At 46.8% G+C, this 16,987-nt stretch overlaps 1 protein-coding gene across 1 annotated transcript in view; it reads left to right on the forward strand.

Moving 5' to 3' along the window:
- TRAPPC10 (trafficking protein particle complex subunit 10) overlaps positions 1–16,592 on the forward strand; it is an 81,588-nt gene extending 64,996 nt beyond the window's left edge. The window contains exons 18-23 of the mRNA XM_081070556.1: positions 3,635–3,735; positions 5,106–5,232; positions 6,266–6,436; positions 10,687–10,864; positions 12,956–13,150; positions 13,458–16,592. Coding sequence (XP_080926682.1) covers positions 3,635–3,735; positions 5,106–5,232; positions 6,266–6,436; positions 10,687–10,864; positions 12,956–13,150; positions 13,458–13,696 — 1,011 coding nt within the window. The 3' untranslated portion in view covers positions 13,697–16,592. The remainder of the gene's footprint in view (positions 1–3,634; positions 3,736–5,105; positions 5,233–6,265; positions 6,437–10,686; positions 10,865–12,955; positions 13,151–13,457) is intronic.
- Positions 16,593–16,987: the final 395 nt, after the last annotated feature.

Raw genomic sequence — 16,987 nt, forward strand, 5'->3', positions numbered from 1 at the left:
ACATAAGCAGTGCTAAAGAGGGAAGTTCATAGCGATAAATGCCTACCTCAAGAAACAAGGAAAGTGTCAGAAACTTCTCACCTCCAAGAACTAGAAAATGACGAACAAAGTCCAAAGTTAGTAGAAGGAAGGAAATGACAAATATTCGAGCAGAAATAAATGCAAGAGACTAAAAAAGACAGTAGGAAAGGTCAATGAAACTAAGCTGGTTCTTTGAAAAGAGAAAATTGACAAACCTTTAGACTCACCAAGAAAGAAGAGGACTCAAATCAGAAACGAGAAAATGTTACAACTGACACCACAGAAATAAAAAGGATCATAAAAGACAACTATGAAAAATTATACACTGATAAATTGGACAGCCTAGAAGAAATGAACACATTCCTAGGAATATACAACCTACGAAGACTAAACCATGATGTAATAGGAAATTTGAACAGATCGATTACTAGTAAGCAGGCTGAATCAGCAATCAAAAAGCTCCCAATAAACAAACGTCCAGGACCCGATGGCTTCACTGGTGAATTCTACCAAATATTCTAAGAAGAATTAATGCCAATCCTTCTCAAACTCTTCCAAAACATTGAAGAGTAGGGAACACTTCCAGATTCATTTTACAATGCCAGCATTACCCTGATAACAAAATCAGAACAGGATGCCACAGGAAAGAAAATTATAGGCCTGCCTGTATCCCTGATGAACACAGCTGCAAAACTCCACAACAAAGTATTAGCAAACTGGATTCAGCAACCATACACCACGATCAAGAGGGGTTTATTCCAAGGATGCAGGGTTGGTTCAAATCCAGCAATCCGTCTGTGATACACATCATCAAAATTTTGTGATCATTTCAATAGGTACAGAAAAAGCATTTGACAAAATTCAGCATACATCTATGATAAAAATTTTCAACAAAGTGAGCTTAGAACAACTTTATAATAAAGTCCCTATATGACAATCCCTCAACTAACATCCTCTGAAAATCTGAAAGCTTTTCCCCTAAGATCAGGAGCAAGACAAGGATGCCCGCTCTCACCACTGTTACTCGGCACAGTAGCGGATGGTCCAGCCAGAGCAATCAGGACAGAAAAAGAAATAAAAGGCATCCAAAATAGTGCAAACGAAGAACTGAAACTCACTATTTGCAGATGATATGATATTGTATATAGAAAACCCTAAAGACTCCCATCAGAAAACTGAGAACTAATAAATGAATTCAGTAAAGTTGCATGATACCAATTCAGTACACTAAGCTCTCTTGCATTTCTATGCATGAATAACGAACTATGAGAAAGAAAAATTAAGAAAGCAATCCTATTTATAGTTGCATCAAAAAGAATAAAATACCTAAGGAGTAAATTTAACCAAGGAGGTGAAAGATGTGTATATTGAAAACTAGAAGAAATAATAAAAGACAGCGAAGAAGACACAAATAAGTGGAAAGATATTCTGTGCTCATAGGTAGGAAGAATTGTTATGTCCATATTATCCACAGCAACACACAGATTCAGTGCAATTCCTGTCAAAATTCCAATAACATTTTTCACAGAAATTGTTTTTTCACAATTTGAAAAAACAGTATTCAAATTGTTTGAGAATGTACACACAGACCATGGAACAGAGTAGGGAGCCCAGAAATAAATCCATGTATATATGGTCAATTAATTTACGACACAGCAGCCAGGAATATACCATGGAGGAAGGACAGTCTCTTCAGTAAATGGTGTTGGGAAAACTGGACCACTCTTAAACCACACAGAAAAATTCAGTCAACATGGATTAAGATTTGAATGCAAGATTTAAAACCTAGAACTCCTAGAAGAAAACATAGGTGGTAAGCTCCTTGGTGTAAGCCTTAGCGACGATTTTTTGACTGACACTAAAAGCAAAAGCAACAAAAAGTAAACAGTGGGACTACATCAAACTAAAAAGCTTCTCACAGCAAAGAAATCCTCAACAAATGAAGAGGCAACCTACTAAATGGGAGAAGATATTTGTAAATCTGATGAGGCTGATATCCAAAATATATAAAGAACTCACAGAATTCAATAGCAAAAACCAAACAATCCAATTAAAAAATGGCAGATCTGAATAGACGGTTTTTGAAAGAGGACACACAGGCGGCCAATAGATACATGAAAAGGTGCTCAATGTCACTATCATCAGGGAAAGGCAGTCAAAACCACAGTGAGGTACCACCCCACACCTGTCAGTGGCCAGCATCCAGAGGACAAGTGATAACAAGTGCTGGCGAGCATGCTGAGAAAAGACCCCTCGTGCACTGTGGGTACGATTGGAAATTGGTGCAGCCGCTGTGGAAAACTGCGGAGGTTCCTCAAGAAATTAAAACTAGAGCTGCCGTGTGACCCAGCAATTCTACTTCTGGGTGTTCATACAAAGAAAACAAAAACTTGTTCAGAAAGACACATGCATTCCTATGTTCATTGCGGTGTTATGTGCAGTTGGGAGGATATGGAAGCAATCTAAGTGTCCATCGATGAATGATGGATAAAGAAATTGTCACACACACACACACACACACACGGGGGTGGGAAGGAATACTTCTCAGCCATAAAAAAGAATGAAATCCTGCCATTTGCAACAATATGGGTGGACCTTGAGGGCATTATGCTAAGTGAAATGACTGAGACAGAGAAAGACAAAATACCATATGATCTCACTTATATGTGGAATCTAAAACAAAGGGAAAAAAAGCCAGCTTATAGATACAAATAGATTGGTGGGTGGGAGAAATGGTTGAACTGTTTTTTGTTTCTGTTGTTTTTTCTTTTTAGTTTAAGTGACTAATTTTTAAAAAGTGCACAAATGCGGTAGAATAAAAGGCTAAGATATGCAGTCGTTTCAAAGAGATTTGTGGCGTATGCTTTCAGACTAGTCAACACCTGAAGAATAATGTGGTCATTTTCAGTCCTTGGAACATTTTCCCTCATCTGGTACAGAGTTCAGGAGGTCATGCTGAATGATCGAATGTCCCATACTCAGTGTGTTCGTTTATTCCCTGGGGGAGATAAAGTGACCGTGAGGCCTGGTTTCTGCCCTGACGAGAGTTAATAGCTTGGTCCATCCACACTGTGGCCCCAAGTGGGTTGGTTTTCGGTTATGTATTCAGCATCATGTGGATGAAGTGTTTGGATAACTCATCAGTTTTGTGATGGTTAATGCCTGACAAGTATCATCGGGACATAAGTGACTAAAAGCGCTTTGTCATAACCTTTTGCAAAATGAAAACATATGTTTGGCATCGTGGCCGTGTGTGTGTGTGTGTGTGTGTGTGTGTGTGTGTGTGTGTGATGTGCGAGTGTGTGAGAGAGACTCAGGTGGGATTCGTGTCGCCTTCTGTAGCGTCTGCTCCGCAGCCATCGAAGCTGTTCTGGTGACTCGTGCACGTTCTGTCGGCCCCTCTCCCATGTCTCCTATCTCTGGATGTATTGAATGTATTAATAGTTTCGGGCTTCCTGTGTGTGCACATGTTTAACGGGGTTTTCTTTCTGAGTGAGGAATCGTAAAGCCATGAAACATGTGGGACACTGGTGGCCACTGCAAGCTTGGGTGCTGGTGGCGGCGGCTGTGCCGTCGGCCAGCGTCTGAGTGCATGTCCTTCTGGTCCCCTCAGGTGTCCATCGACTGCCCATGGTCCATCTACTCCACCGTCATCGCACTGACGTTCAGCGTCCCCTTCCGGACCACACACACTCTGCTGTCGGCTGGGACCCGGTAAGGGAGGCATGGCCCCCAGCCTGCTCTGGCCCAGGCTCTGCGCGGAGAGCCTTGCTCTGCAGGCCTTGGCCTCAGTGACCATGATGCCACTGGCCCCCTGTTCAGATTCACAGCCACCCCAGGTGTCCTGCAGCACCCAGTCCCTTAGCATCTCCGCGGCTGTCACAGTGGTGACTGCACAGCTGGCTTGTGGGGTGGGAGGTTCCAGCACAGTCCCGTGTAAGTAACTGTAGGACCCCTTTTTTTCCCTCCTCCTCTGTACTTGAAGCCCTGGCCCCACTGATCGTCGTGGGTCAGCTGTTCTCGAGCGGGTCCACCACTGTGCATCTGATTGGTCACGTCTCGTGGGTTTGTTCAGCTCATTCCCCGTGCACTGCTGGTTTCCCCAGAGCAAGCCTGCTCAAGGCCTGCACTCCTGACGCTTTGGGTCATAAGCCTTTGCTGTGCAGCTGCCCTGCAGACGCTGGGGTGTTAGCAGCTCCCCTACTTTATGCTGGTGACACTCCCCATCCTGCCCACCACTATGTGACAACCCAGAATGTCTCCACACAGTGCCCGATGTCCCCTGTGGTGGGAGGGGGGTCAAAATTGTCAGCAGGGGAGAACCGCTGCCCTAGACACCTGGGTAGATTCAGAGTCAGCCTTTGGAAAGGCTGGCAGTTTGCCAGTAGTTACTGTCTCTGTGTCCTGTGTCACTGCACCAGGCGACACACAGTTGTCTGGGTGTCCCACCCTGCATGGCGGTACTCATGCTGACCACTGGCTCGGGCGAGTCTGGCCTGTTGTTGCTTTCATCCTCTGCTAATTGGATAATTTGGAATGAAAAATGTCAGAACCATACTTAGAGTAGAACGTTATTCTAGCAGCTTCTTTCCCCCTTCAGGGTACAGTGAGAGAACTGTAGATACTCATGGTTAAAAACATCAGCAGTTCTAAACAGAACCTGAGTTGCTTCCAACCTGGCTTCCAAACTCCCCTTTATAAGGAACAGAAGTGAAAGGGAGCCCTGCACTTCGTTTTCCATGAGGGTCCTGACTCATAACAATGCTAGTAATCATGCTTCCTGTGGAACGTATTGCAGCCTGTTAATTATAGGCTTAGGAAATGCAGTTCCAATCCTGTAACAACGCTGTAGCAAAGACTATTCTCTCATCCGTTTTTCCTCCGAAATGGCCTGCTTAGAAAGATCTGTGTTTTTTGACCCTTTTACATGTGAAATCAAAGTAGGAGTATATGTGACAACTACAGCTCTTTTTTTACTGTGTCGTTTTCTTCAATTCCCCAGAGAGGGTCTTCTTAACAAAGCCAAAGTATATTTAATAAAGTTCTTAAGTATCAAAATTCTATTTTTTGTTTTTCTGTTTTAGGAAGTATGTTCAAGTGTGTGTCCAGAATTTGTCAGAACTTGACTTTGAGCTGTCAGATAGTCGTCTCGTTGATACTGGGGACAGCACCAGCCTGCAGCTGGCACCACTGAACACGGCATCCCAGCAGGTAACCACTGGCGCGACTTGCGCATGAACTCTCAGCAGAAAGCAGTATAATGACGGAGCAGGAAGTAATGACAGAGTCGCCATGGGGTCTTGATGAAAATGGCAGTGTTTGAGATGGAGCCCTCCATACTGAGCGAGCAGACTGGGGACGGGTAGCAAGAGCGTACGTGACACTACCCCGTGCACGCTTTCCCCCCACCATGTGGCCAAGGGGAGCGGTGCAGGTTAGGAAATGGATTGCTGTTTGTCAGCTTAGAGAAATTAGCTCTGCACCTGTCCTGTTCTGCTCACAGATTTCTGTAACTACAGGCTTATTCCTGAGTCACACGTGGGCAGGAAGTGGCAGCTGTTCCTTTCCGCCTGTGCCCCGGGAAGAAATCAGGTGTTGGTGTGAGGGGTCATAGTCATGTTCACGTCAGCTGACTCCTGACCTTGCTTTTTCTGTCATTTGTCATGTGTGTTTTTAGACTGTAAATGCTGGGTGTTTAGAAGATCAAAGGTTTTCTTAGTGGATATCTGCCGTTAGCATTGTCCGTGAATTTTGCCAGCTAACGACTGACCCATTTCAAATGCTGCCCCATCTGTCACTGTGCTGGACGTGGGACTGTACGTGTGAGGTGGCACTAGCTTCTCATTTAACTTAATGTGAAGTGCAGAGCAATTGGCATGGACATAGGTGACCTTTTTAATTGGTTGATGCATTTCCCATTTTGGAAATGTATGGGATACTATACACTAGTTCCCGTTCTTTACCTGTGCTGTGAAGCTTATGGAATCATAAAAAGTTAAAGCCTTTTTACCAATCTGTGTGGTCCTCTTCAGAGTCAAGGCCAGGCAGGACCCAAGGGCAGGGGTGGGGGTGCAGGACTTAGGGCGGCACACGCAGTAATGTGAGAAGCAGGGCTCTGGGGGTCGCTTCTTCATCTCACACACACATTCCGTTTGCAGGAAGTGCTGCTGGGACCGAGTGTTGGCTTTGTCCCGTGTGTGTGTCTTGCTTTATCCCTGTGCGATGACAACTGCCTCTCTTGCAGCACATCTGCAGCCAGCAGTCGGTGTTCTTCGTCTGGGAGCTGACGTGGACACAAGAGCCTCCCCCTTCGCTGCATGGCCGGTTCTCCGTGGGATTCTGCCCAGCTTCTGAAACACAGCTGTCTGTCTCCTTAAAGCCCTATACTTACGACTTTCACATGGAAAACTTTTTTGTATGTATTGTATTATTTTTGGTGGGAGTGTGTGTGGGGGGAATGAAAGGTGGTTTTATAGTCTTTATAATCTAAAAACATCAGACAAAACCTTTCAATATAATGAAGCAGCCGATTAAGGAAAATAGTTAACACTTGAGAATAGTTAAGTCACTGACTGGCTGTATTTGAACCCAGGCCTTTTTCAGGTGACATGTTTACTCGTGCACTCTTGCCGGCAGCTCTAAGATGAGTGTTTATAAAGACCAAAGACTCCTGATCGCTTCTCCCATTTCTCTTCCGTAGTTGACTTAGTAATGTTCTGGAACTATTTCATCTTGATCATTAGCTGCTACATAGGGGATTACATTATAAAAGCGTGTCTTAGTTTTCTAAAAGAAACTGAAAATACAGAAATTTACTTGATCAGTGTTGGGAAGGTTTTCTTGTAACCTGCACAGTTAGTACATTGTGCTAGGTGAGTAGATAGTTGGTGTTTGTTCCTCTGGTGAGATAATTGTACTTTGTGTCGGTAAGTCAAAATGTAAACACCACTGACCCTTGAATCAACTCGGGGTTGGGCCCCAGCACCCTGCACAGTCGGAAATCCACGTATAGCTTGTGACTCCCCCAAAACTTAATCACCACTAGCCTACTACTGCCTGGAAGCCTTACCAATAACATACGTAGCTGATTCACATGTACTTTGTATTTTATATGTATTACATACTGTATTCTCACCATAAGGTAAGCTAGAGAAAAGAAAAGAAAATCATAAGAGAAAATACATTTACAGTATTTATTGAAAACTATCCATGTGTAAGTGTTCAAACCTGTGATCAGTTGTAGTTTTGTGGTATTTCCTTTTCTTCTCGTTACTGCTGAAATTGTCAGGTAACACTTTCTTTGAGAAGGTGTTTGTGTTGCTAGCTCTTGATATCAGCAGTGTTCAAAACTTTCTGTTTCATTTAACTCTCCTTACTCGGTTTAGAGTTGCATAATGGTCGTAGAGTAATTTACCTTTTTGTAAACAAACAGGTACCTTTCAGTGCGTTAGCAGCAGCTGGACAGCAAGCCATTCACGTGGTCAAGTCTGCAGAAATTTCATCCGGTTCGCTTACTGCAGATGACTGTTAACTAGTTAGCAGTTTTCACTTTTACTTTTCTGACTGTTTTGCTTCCTCTTCACATTAAGAGTATAGAAAACGTTTTCCTTGTAAAAGTAAAATGTCTGCTGGATTGTTCTTTTCAAAACTGACATTCTGAGGGCCGGTATATGGATACCACTTGTTTTTTTTTTACTTTTTAAAAAAATTTAATTTAAATGTGTTTTTCCAGGACCCATCAGCTCCAAGTCAAGTAGTTGTTTCAATCTAGTTGTGGAGGGCTCAGCTCACAGTGGCCCATGTGGGGATCGACCCAGCAATGTGGTGTTAAGAGCACCACGCTCTCACCAACTGAGCCAACTGGCCACCTCTGAACACCACTTTTCAAAAAAGCTTTCTTCACTTATAATTTGTATACCATGGAGTTCACCCATTTGAAGGGAACAGTTCAGTGAGCATAGTGTGATGACAGTGGGGCAGCCATTACCGTGGTCTTGTTCTAGAACACTCATCAGTCCCAGAGGAAACCTTGTGCCCCAGTGACAGCCATTCCCCGTTCCGTCCTCTTCTCAATCCCTCGGTCTCTACGCTAGAGGCAGGTCTGTCTATGGGTTTGACTATCCTGACCATGTCATATAAACGGGACCATATTATGTGTGATCTTTTTGTGATGCTTTTTTCACTGGGCCCAATGTTTCCAAGGTTTATTCATTTTGTAGTGTATATCAGGACCCGTTCCTTTTTATGACTGCGTAATATTCCACTGTATGGATGGGCCTCATTTTGTTCGTCCATTTATCAGTGGCTGATGTCTGGGTTTCCACTTTGGGGCTGTTGTGATCAATACTGCTGTGAAAATCCTTGTGCGAGTTTTTTCCTTTTGTGTACACATGTATTCAGTTCTCTTGGGTAAATACCTAGTGGGGTTGCCGGATCATAGGGTAACTCTGTTTAACTTTTTGAGAAGCCGCTAAACCATTCTTCAAAGACGCTTCACTTTATGTTCCCACCAGCCACGCAGGAGGCTTCCAGTTTCCCCATCCTCACCAACACTTGCTGTCTTTTGATTATAACCACCCAGCGGTGGGAAGTGGTCCGCCGCAGTCTTGACTTGCATTTCCTATTGATAGTGAGCGTTTTTCATGTGCCTGTTGGTCATTTGTGTGTCTCCTTTAAGAAATGTCTATTCAGGTCCTTTGCCCGTTTTTTAATAACGTTGTCATTTTATTACTGATTTGTAAGAGTTCTTTGCAATTCTAGAACCCAGCCCTTATCAGAGAGATGTATTTGCAAATATTTTTTCCCATTCTGCAGGTTGTATTTTCACTTTCTTGATGGTGTTTTTTGAAAAAGGTTTTAATTTTGATGAAGTCCAACTTACCAGTCTCTTATTGCTTGTACTTTTGGTGTAGGATCTAAGAAATCGTTGCTTATCCCAAGGTCAAGTAGATTTCCTTCCGTGTTTTCTTCTCAGAGTTTTATAGTTTTAGCTCTTACATGTAGGTCTGCGATCTATTTTGAGTTGACATTTGTGTGTGTGACAGGTAGGGGTCCAAATTCATTCTTTCCATGTGGTTATTCAGGTGTCCTTACACCATTTGTTGAAAAGACTTCTTTCCTCATTGGATGGTCTTGGCACCCTTGGGGAAAATCAGTTGGCCCTTAGTGTTCATTCCTGCAGAAATGAGCTCACACTCTGGCTGCAGCTGCGCAGCTGTCAGACCGGGAGGCACCTCAGTGCTCTCTGTGGTTCCGTGTGCCCTCAGCCCCTGTCCCCTGACCCGAAGGCGGAGTCAAGAACGCACCCTTCGCACACTCCCAGCGTCCTCAGTGACGGTGCCCTTCCAGGCTCTCAGCAGGATTTGCACTCTTCCTCGTCTGGGCTCAGAAACATTCCATCCAGACTGTGTGCTCCAGCCGCCAGCTTCTTAGGAGCGGGACACTCCCCCTCAGCCTCCAGTAGTGGCCTTGCGGTGACACCGTCCTTCATCCACTTGCCACTGCTGTGTCTCCCAGGACATGGGAGTCTCTCTGCCCATCCAGGGGCTTGCGTCCCTTTGCACTTGCGCGTGCAGGCATCATTTGTGCGCTTTCTTGTCGGACAGTTGCGTAAAATCCCATGCGGCCCCCCTTCAGGTGGGTGGAGGTCTGTGCCGTCCCCAAACAGATGTGAGTCAGTGATGGACGCCCTTCTGGGCATAATGCTTGGCCTGTTGGTCCCATGAAAATGTGTTATCTCGGCAGAAGGCTTTTAAAATTCCGAAATCTTTTTTCTTTGAGCATTTTACAATAGCCACAGAACACTTGTAAGTTGAGTTATGCTGTAATTGTTTTATAGATATATCATGACTTGGGCAAATTAATACACTTATTAAGCGGAGCCCAGGTTGCTGGATGGTGAGCTGCGGTTCAACAAGAGACCACAAGGGGGGTTGAAATGGACAGGTTTAGTACTCAGGTCCTGGAGGAGGTACCGGGCAGGCCTGGAGGGGCCACAGTCCGGTGGAGTGCAGACAGTGGGGGGATGGGGGCTCACGCCTTTATTAGCGTCTGTGGGTGGAGTGCCTCGAGGTCCCCCTAAGGCTGGATTGGTCCCTTCCGACCAAAGGAGTGGGTGTTGGGTACGCCCGGCGGGGGTCTTATCTGAGGGGCACTTAGGGAAGGCTCTGGGAGATGGGGAGACTGTAGGGCACAGGGTGTTGGAGAAATGGTATCGGGGCCTCCCAGTGCTTGCGACTCTGCAGGCTGTGGCCGAGGGCACGCCCTGGCCTGAGGGGCTGGTGTCAGGTTAGCGGCCAGCCTGTGGCCGGTGGCTGTGCAGGTTTGGCTCTTTGCCCTGGTGGTGAGCAAATGTTGGTTAAGTGTGAATAAATGTGAATCTCAGGTAAGATGTCATGGAGAAGGAAGCAGTCTGGAGAAAGTTGGTTATGGACTCCGTATTGGTTGGTCCCGAGGAATTAATGATCATTTTGCTAGTTGTGAGAATGGCACTGTGTTTTGGTGAGAGAACGGCCATGCTTTGTACTGATAATACCGAAGTGTGCACGGGTGGCAGGACAGCTTCCTCCGCGCTTCTCCAGATGGGGCCGCACCTCGTGTGTGTGCCGCACAGAGCCTGTCTTCAGACTTACACGTCTCTGTCCTCTTGTCCCCTTTCTCGCTCAGACGTTGTACAGCGTGAAAGCCGAGATCCTGCCGCCTGTGGGGATGGAGCACTGTCGGACAGGCGCGCTCTGCGGCCTGGAGGTATGTGTCACGCGCCTCGCAGGCCTCCTGGAGGCCGACAGGGACGAGGCCCTGACACAGTCCGACGAGTATCTCTCCACCAAGCTCATGTACGAAGGTAGGTCGCGGGGCTTTCCTTCCCTAACTGCCCTGCTTATCCGGCGCTTTAAGTGACTGTGCCCAAAGAGAGAATGTTGTAGAATTAAAAGCTCTCGTGGAATGTTTCCTTATATAACGGGGTTCTAGGCTCGCCGGAAGTGAACTGGTTATTGTGAAGTCGTTCTTCTAACAGGTATTATCAAGCCGTTGTCGGGCTCAGAGCTGAACCCACGTTGTCACTGAGAGCTGCCCTTTCCTCCGCTGGGATTCGCGGCCTTCGCTCTGCCCTTAGGCGACGTCCGAGCTCCGTTGCTTAGCGTCCAGTGTCCTAATCATGGCTCCCGGCCCTTTTCACTGCGGCTCCCTGTTTTCCCACCCCCACTATGAACCCCCACACACACCCCCCAAAGGCCCCTGCTGCCCCCAGCTGGCTCCGGACAGCCCTCTACAGTCCCCTCCCGTAGGGCCTGCCACCCTCAGGACCAGCTCTCATTTTTCATCCTCTAAAAAATGATTGAGGAGCCAAATACATGTTTATTTCCTTCCCTAGAATAGCAGTAAGCCCGTAGCATGATGTTGTTACTGACACAGAACTGGTTTCCAAAACAAGAAGCGTGGGGAGAAGAGTGCCGTTGTCGTGCGTCTTTCAGACCTGCTCCACAGCCCACTGAGTTTCCCACCTGCTGCCTTCGAGCTGTGCTGACATATCCTGTCGTTTGAAGCACACGAAGCTCGCAGGATCCCACGTTTACGTAGCTGGAGATGGGGGGACACTTAACAGCCCTCAGCTAACGGGGAGCGCTCTTTAATGCTTCGCGGTGTGTTTTTACCGCCCGGTTACAAGGTGGAATCTGTTTCATGACATGCTTTGATCTCTTGCATTTGGAAAGGCTCGTCGCTGGTCGCACCCTGTGCCAGTCACCTGGGAACCGAGGTTCCTGAGTTACCAGATCTTCCCAGTGCTGTCACCTGTCACGTGCACTGTCACACACATTGCTTCAAGCTCATCCTAAGCCCATTCCCCGGACGCTGTCAGGCTCACAGTGGCAACAAGTGCACATTTTCCGAAGTTCTCATTTTGGATCCAAGTGCCAAATTGTGTCTTTGGCCACTTCTTGGAAATGACAGACTCACGCCATTGATTTTCAAGAAAATGTCTGCCAGTACCCCAGATGAGCAGCCCCAGCTGGCGGCGTCACAGAGAGCTGAGTGGCCAGCACCCCGTGCTGTGTGTGGTGGTGAAAAGCACGTGGACCTCGGCTCACGCGTGGGCCCCAGCTTTCCCACCGCACGTGTGTCCACACACTGAGGATAGCGGGAGTGCGAAGAGTGCTTGGATCTCGTGGGTGCCCTGAGGAGCACACTCAGAACGCGGCTCCAGTGTGTCCCTTTCGGGTACTGTCTGTCCTATGCACACCTCTGCTTGTCGTCGGTGCCACTCGTCTCCAAAGGTGCCCCCTTCCCATCTGCAGGATGCCCGCCCTCTGTGACGTCTTCTTTGCTGCTCACGGATCTTCGAGTCATATGCTCCTGGCTTCTTGCCTTGTGCTGACACGGGGATCTTGTGACCTCTGCTGTCCTGCGTGTCCTGCCTCGGAACGATGACACTGACTCACATCACAGCTGTTACAGCTACTGTTCGTGACAGCACCTGCTGTATACTGAGACTCTCCGACGTTCTGGGAGAGGTTCCGTGGCTTCTCTACCCACCCGTGGAGATGCTGTGTGAGCAGCAGCTGGGATTCAGACGCCCTGGCCTGTGCCGCCGCTTACCAGGCGCCACAGCCTGTTCCACGCCCATGCCTCATGTGACAGCCAGAGCAGCCATGCTGTGCCCTTGGCGCAGTACACAACGGGTGCAAGGTCCTTTCCAACGAGAGCTGTTGTGGTTCCTTTACTGGCTTGAGGGAAGGGTGTTTCCCGTGCACCACCCATGTATCTAAGGTGTGGTGTTTGTGTTGTAGTGGCAGGTGCCGTGACGAGGCAGCAGAGGCAGCCTATGTGCCCCAGCTTCGCGTCTCCCCTGGGGACTGGGACTCGGTGCTGTGACTTTGGCGTATGAGCACTGCGTGCCCTTTCCCGGGGTAAACGTGGTCCTCCTCTCTTTCAGTGGTTGACAACAGCAGCAACTGGGCAGTGTGTGGCAAAAGCTCAGGCGTCATCTCCATGCCTGTGGCCGCGCAGGCCACGCACAGAGTCCACATGGAGGTGATGCCGCTGTTTGCGGGCCGCCTGCCCCTTCCCGACGTCAGACTCTTCAAGTACCTTCCACATCACTCTGCGTACCCCTCACAAGCGGACGCTGGTAAGGGCCCCTCGCTGGTGTGCTGAGCGGGAGCTCCTTGCGCAGCTGGCACGCCATGTCACAGCTGGGCCTGCGTACACGGCCCCTGGCCACGCCAGCGGATCCGATAGCAGAACCCCGCCCGGGTTCCAGGCCTGGGCACCTGCTCTGCGGAGCGGCCCTCTGAGGACGTGTCCACGTCCCTGCAGTGCTGGCCTGGTCAGCATGTGCCGCCCTGGAGGTCAGCTCCAGAGGCTTGCTCCTCCCCGGGTGGGCGAGGGGTCTACGGCTGGGGGCCTGCGTCTCTCATCTCCTGTGCGTTTTGCAGATAGCTGGATAGAAAACGACAGCCTGTCGGTGGACAAGCACGTGGACGACCAGCTGGACAGCAGCAGCGTCAAGAGCAGGGGCAGCGTGCACTCGGCCCCCGGCGGCGAGCACAAAGGCTTGCCTATGCCCCGGCTGCAGGCACTGCCGCCCGGCCAGGTCTGCAACTCCAGCACGGGCATGCAGGTCCTGGTCATCCCCAGCAGAGACGACCACGTCCTGGAAGTCAGTGTCACATGACCTCGCCCAGACCTGGGGGAGTGCGCTGGAAGGGATCCGGACTCGATTGTGACCTTCCGGCTCTGACTGGACTTGGGGACTCTGCCTGCCCACAGGAGCCTCAGAGAGTCTCAGTGTACAGTGCTCAGCAGAGTCCCAGCTGAGTCATGTGTGTCATCTGTGGTGTCAGGTTTTGTGTTAGTTTCTCATGTCCCTGTCCCCGAGCTGCTGTCCTCCGGGTTGGCCCCAGTCCATTTCCCTACCCACCCCCTCCGTGTGCGTGAAAGGCCATTACAGGCGGCTCTCACCGGGGCGGCCTGTCAGTCTGCTGCTTCTGTGCGAGGGTCTTATTAGAGTAGTGACACGTGTGTGCCTTTCTGGTCACACAGCCACCCCCAAGGGGTAACACGGTCCTTTACCCCCACTCATCTAGTTGTGCTTTTCTAGAATAACACCTTTTAGGGCAGGTGGGTGGGGCTGAGAGGTGGGGTGGGGAGGGAACAACCCCTTCTGTGCCTTGGGATGTGACATGGGGAGGGCCAGAGCAGCCATTAGCCAGAGCCATTTCAAAGGTACTTCAAGGACTAGAGCAGGGTGCAGAGAACAGCCCGGCACTGGAATAGTTTAGGAATGAATGTTTCTGGAACGCTTTTTCCCCTCATAATGTTGATTCTCATATGCACTTGAAATTAAATATATATTTATTTTAACTATCATGTGTGGGGGTTAATATGTTGTGTTTTCTCTCACCTTTAAACTTAAAGTCTTGACATGTAATTGTAACTATAATCAGTATTTTTCTTTTGCACCTTAAATCTTAGAAATTACGAGGTTCCTTTGAAGTGAAAATTAGAGGGGTCCTCTCAGTGCATTTCTAGTCTGGTTGTAGGAGGGGGATGAGAGTCTTGGCATAGTACCTGCTGGCCACTAAATTGCAGTCATGCCGTACCAATGGGTTCATTTGCTTTCGGTTGTAAATTTAATTGTACATATGGTTGATTTATTATTTTAAAAAGTACAAACTAACTGATGTAATGTTTATGTATAAGTTGCACCAAAAATCAAGGACAAAATAAATGTGTGTTTGTTTTTATTGGTGTGAAAGTCACAGCTTGTAAATAAGCGTTGTATGTATTAAACTTTTTCCAGCTCTCCAAAGCGATGTCTCTTTGTACATGTGAAACAGAGAACTCTTAACTCCCTGGGAAAGTGTGGTTGGAATTGGACTTGACCAGGTTACTGCACGTGAGGCTGGGGCCTCACGGGTAACCTCAAATGCCTGAGCCTTAGAACAAAAGGAGCACCCTGCAGCTGTTACTGCTCCCGCCTGACACCCGCAGGAGGCGGATGGGGTGGGAAGCAGACCAGTGCACACACAGCGGAGCAGGTGGCACTCTTCTGTGTGTCCTCTTCAATCGTCCAATAAATAAAGGTGGTGTGATTCCCCCCCCAACCCCTGTGCCATTCATTTATAGAAATCGGAGAATTGTGGGAAGAAGATAAATATTTGTTTAAACTTTCCAGAAATTTATCTTCTTATGAGCAATTTAAAACTAATAAACTTGGTCAACTAGTTAGGCAAATTAGAACTTCAGACTCTAATGATTGTTTCGGGTTTTTTTAAATGAGTTGCGTTTGTTGTAAAAATTGATGCTTGGCCTGCAGATCTGCCAAGCCCAGTGAAGGAAGAGAGTTTTGAGGTTTCCATCAGAAAAGTCTGTAATCCACGTCGTCAGCCTCGGAGCCAAGGGCACAACCTCCCTCCGTGTACTGTAGCTTTCCCTCTTTTTCTGGAAAGGGGACTGATTCAGTAATTACCTTATCTCTGTTTGATTTTTGTGTGCTAAATCCCAGAATGAAATTCTCTAATTACATTTATATTTAGAGGGGAAAAACGAAGGGAAAATCGAAAATGTTCGTGGTGGTTTCTTCTTGTCCAGAAATTGAATGAAATCAAATTTATCCCAGGTTTATTTTTTCCCCTCTAATTACCCAAAAGATCTCTTGCAATATGTTGCATTAGTGTCTGGGGGTTTTTTGTTTTTGTTTTTTACACAGAAGAAGAATGCCACCTAAAACTTGAAGTCCTTTGTTGTTTTCAAGTAAAAAGCTGTAATTTGATTTTTGTTGTGTTTAAAATAAGGCTTATGTGTTTGAGACAAGCTGGTTTTGTTGATAAAGATGTAGCAGCTGTTAAATAATTGTGAAGCCCGATACTGAATGTGCGTCTAAAAACCAGAATATGCAGCCGTTTCACAAATGTGTGGAACATGTAAATACTAACAAATGGAAAAGAAAATAAGTTATAATTTTGGTGAATTTCATGGGGTCTCCTATGATTGGAAAAATTATAACTTCTGATTCTAATGTGAAAATTGTTGTATTTAATCTGAAAATGACTTCTACCTGCAGTTCCACTGTCAGCAAAGGCCAATCTGCATTAAGAGTCCTGCATCAGTAAGTCTTAGCGAAGATACACACAGGCTTCTATTCACTTTTCCTTTAGTGTTGAAGTAAGATTGAGTTCTAAAATGAAACACTCCAGGTGTGTATCTAAAATGAAAAGTTATACTGCTTTATGTAAAAGAACAAACTAGGCTGATGGAAATGTTTTACTGTCAACTGGAATCTTTAAAATAAATCCTACGTGATTTTAAAATTAGATTTTTCACGAAAATGCCCCTTTCTCTGCATTTATTAATCCTGTATGTCAGGCTGTAAGACAGTTAACACAGGTTTGCCGGGATTCTGTGACTGGAAAAGGTGATGCGGTGACTTTGACTCTGCAGGTATTCCGTTTTCATGGTTTACTATAAACGTCATTTTTCACATTATTCTGTAATATATTGTTAGACTAAAAGCATTGTATTAAGATTGTTTAAAATGTAAGCATTATAATTCTGAAAATACACATTTTAAGAAGAAACTGCTGATTTGAACTCGGTTCTTTTGCTATGGGGTGAAAATTGAGTGTGTAGTTACACAATTTTTCTTATTTTCTCTCCCTGACCCTTGTTTCCGAGTCCAAATGTAGATTAGTAGTCACTTTGGCGGGAGCATTAGGGATTTGTTCTTATAGTTTATTACCTAGTAGCTCATAAGAACGAAGACATTTGAGTCGTCAGAGGTTTCAGGGTTTTTTTGTAGACGTATTTGCCAACCTAACCTTTGACAAAGTATTATAACTGCCTCTGTGATGGTTGGTAGCGTCGCTAAGTTTCTTCGGGAAAAGGGTGGTTTTCCACGTTGATTCAGAATCCCATTGTTCTGGGTCCCCCTTTCATAATCCGAAGTTACTAAAAGAGCGCGGGC

This window comes from Rhinolophus hipposideros (assembly GCF_964194185.1).
Source record: "Rhinolophus hipposideros genome assembly, chromosome: 2".
Lineage (NCBI taxonomy): Eukaryota > Metazoa > Chordata > Mammalia > Chiroptera > Rhinolophidae > Rhinolophus > Rhinolophus hipposideros.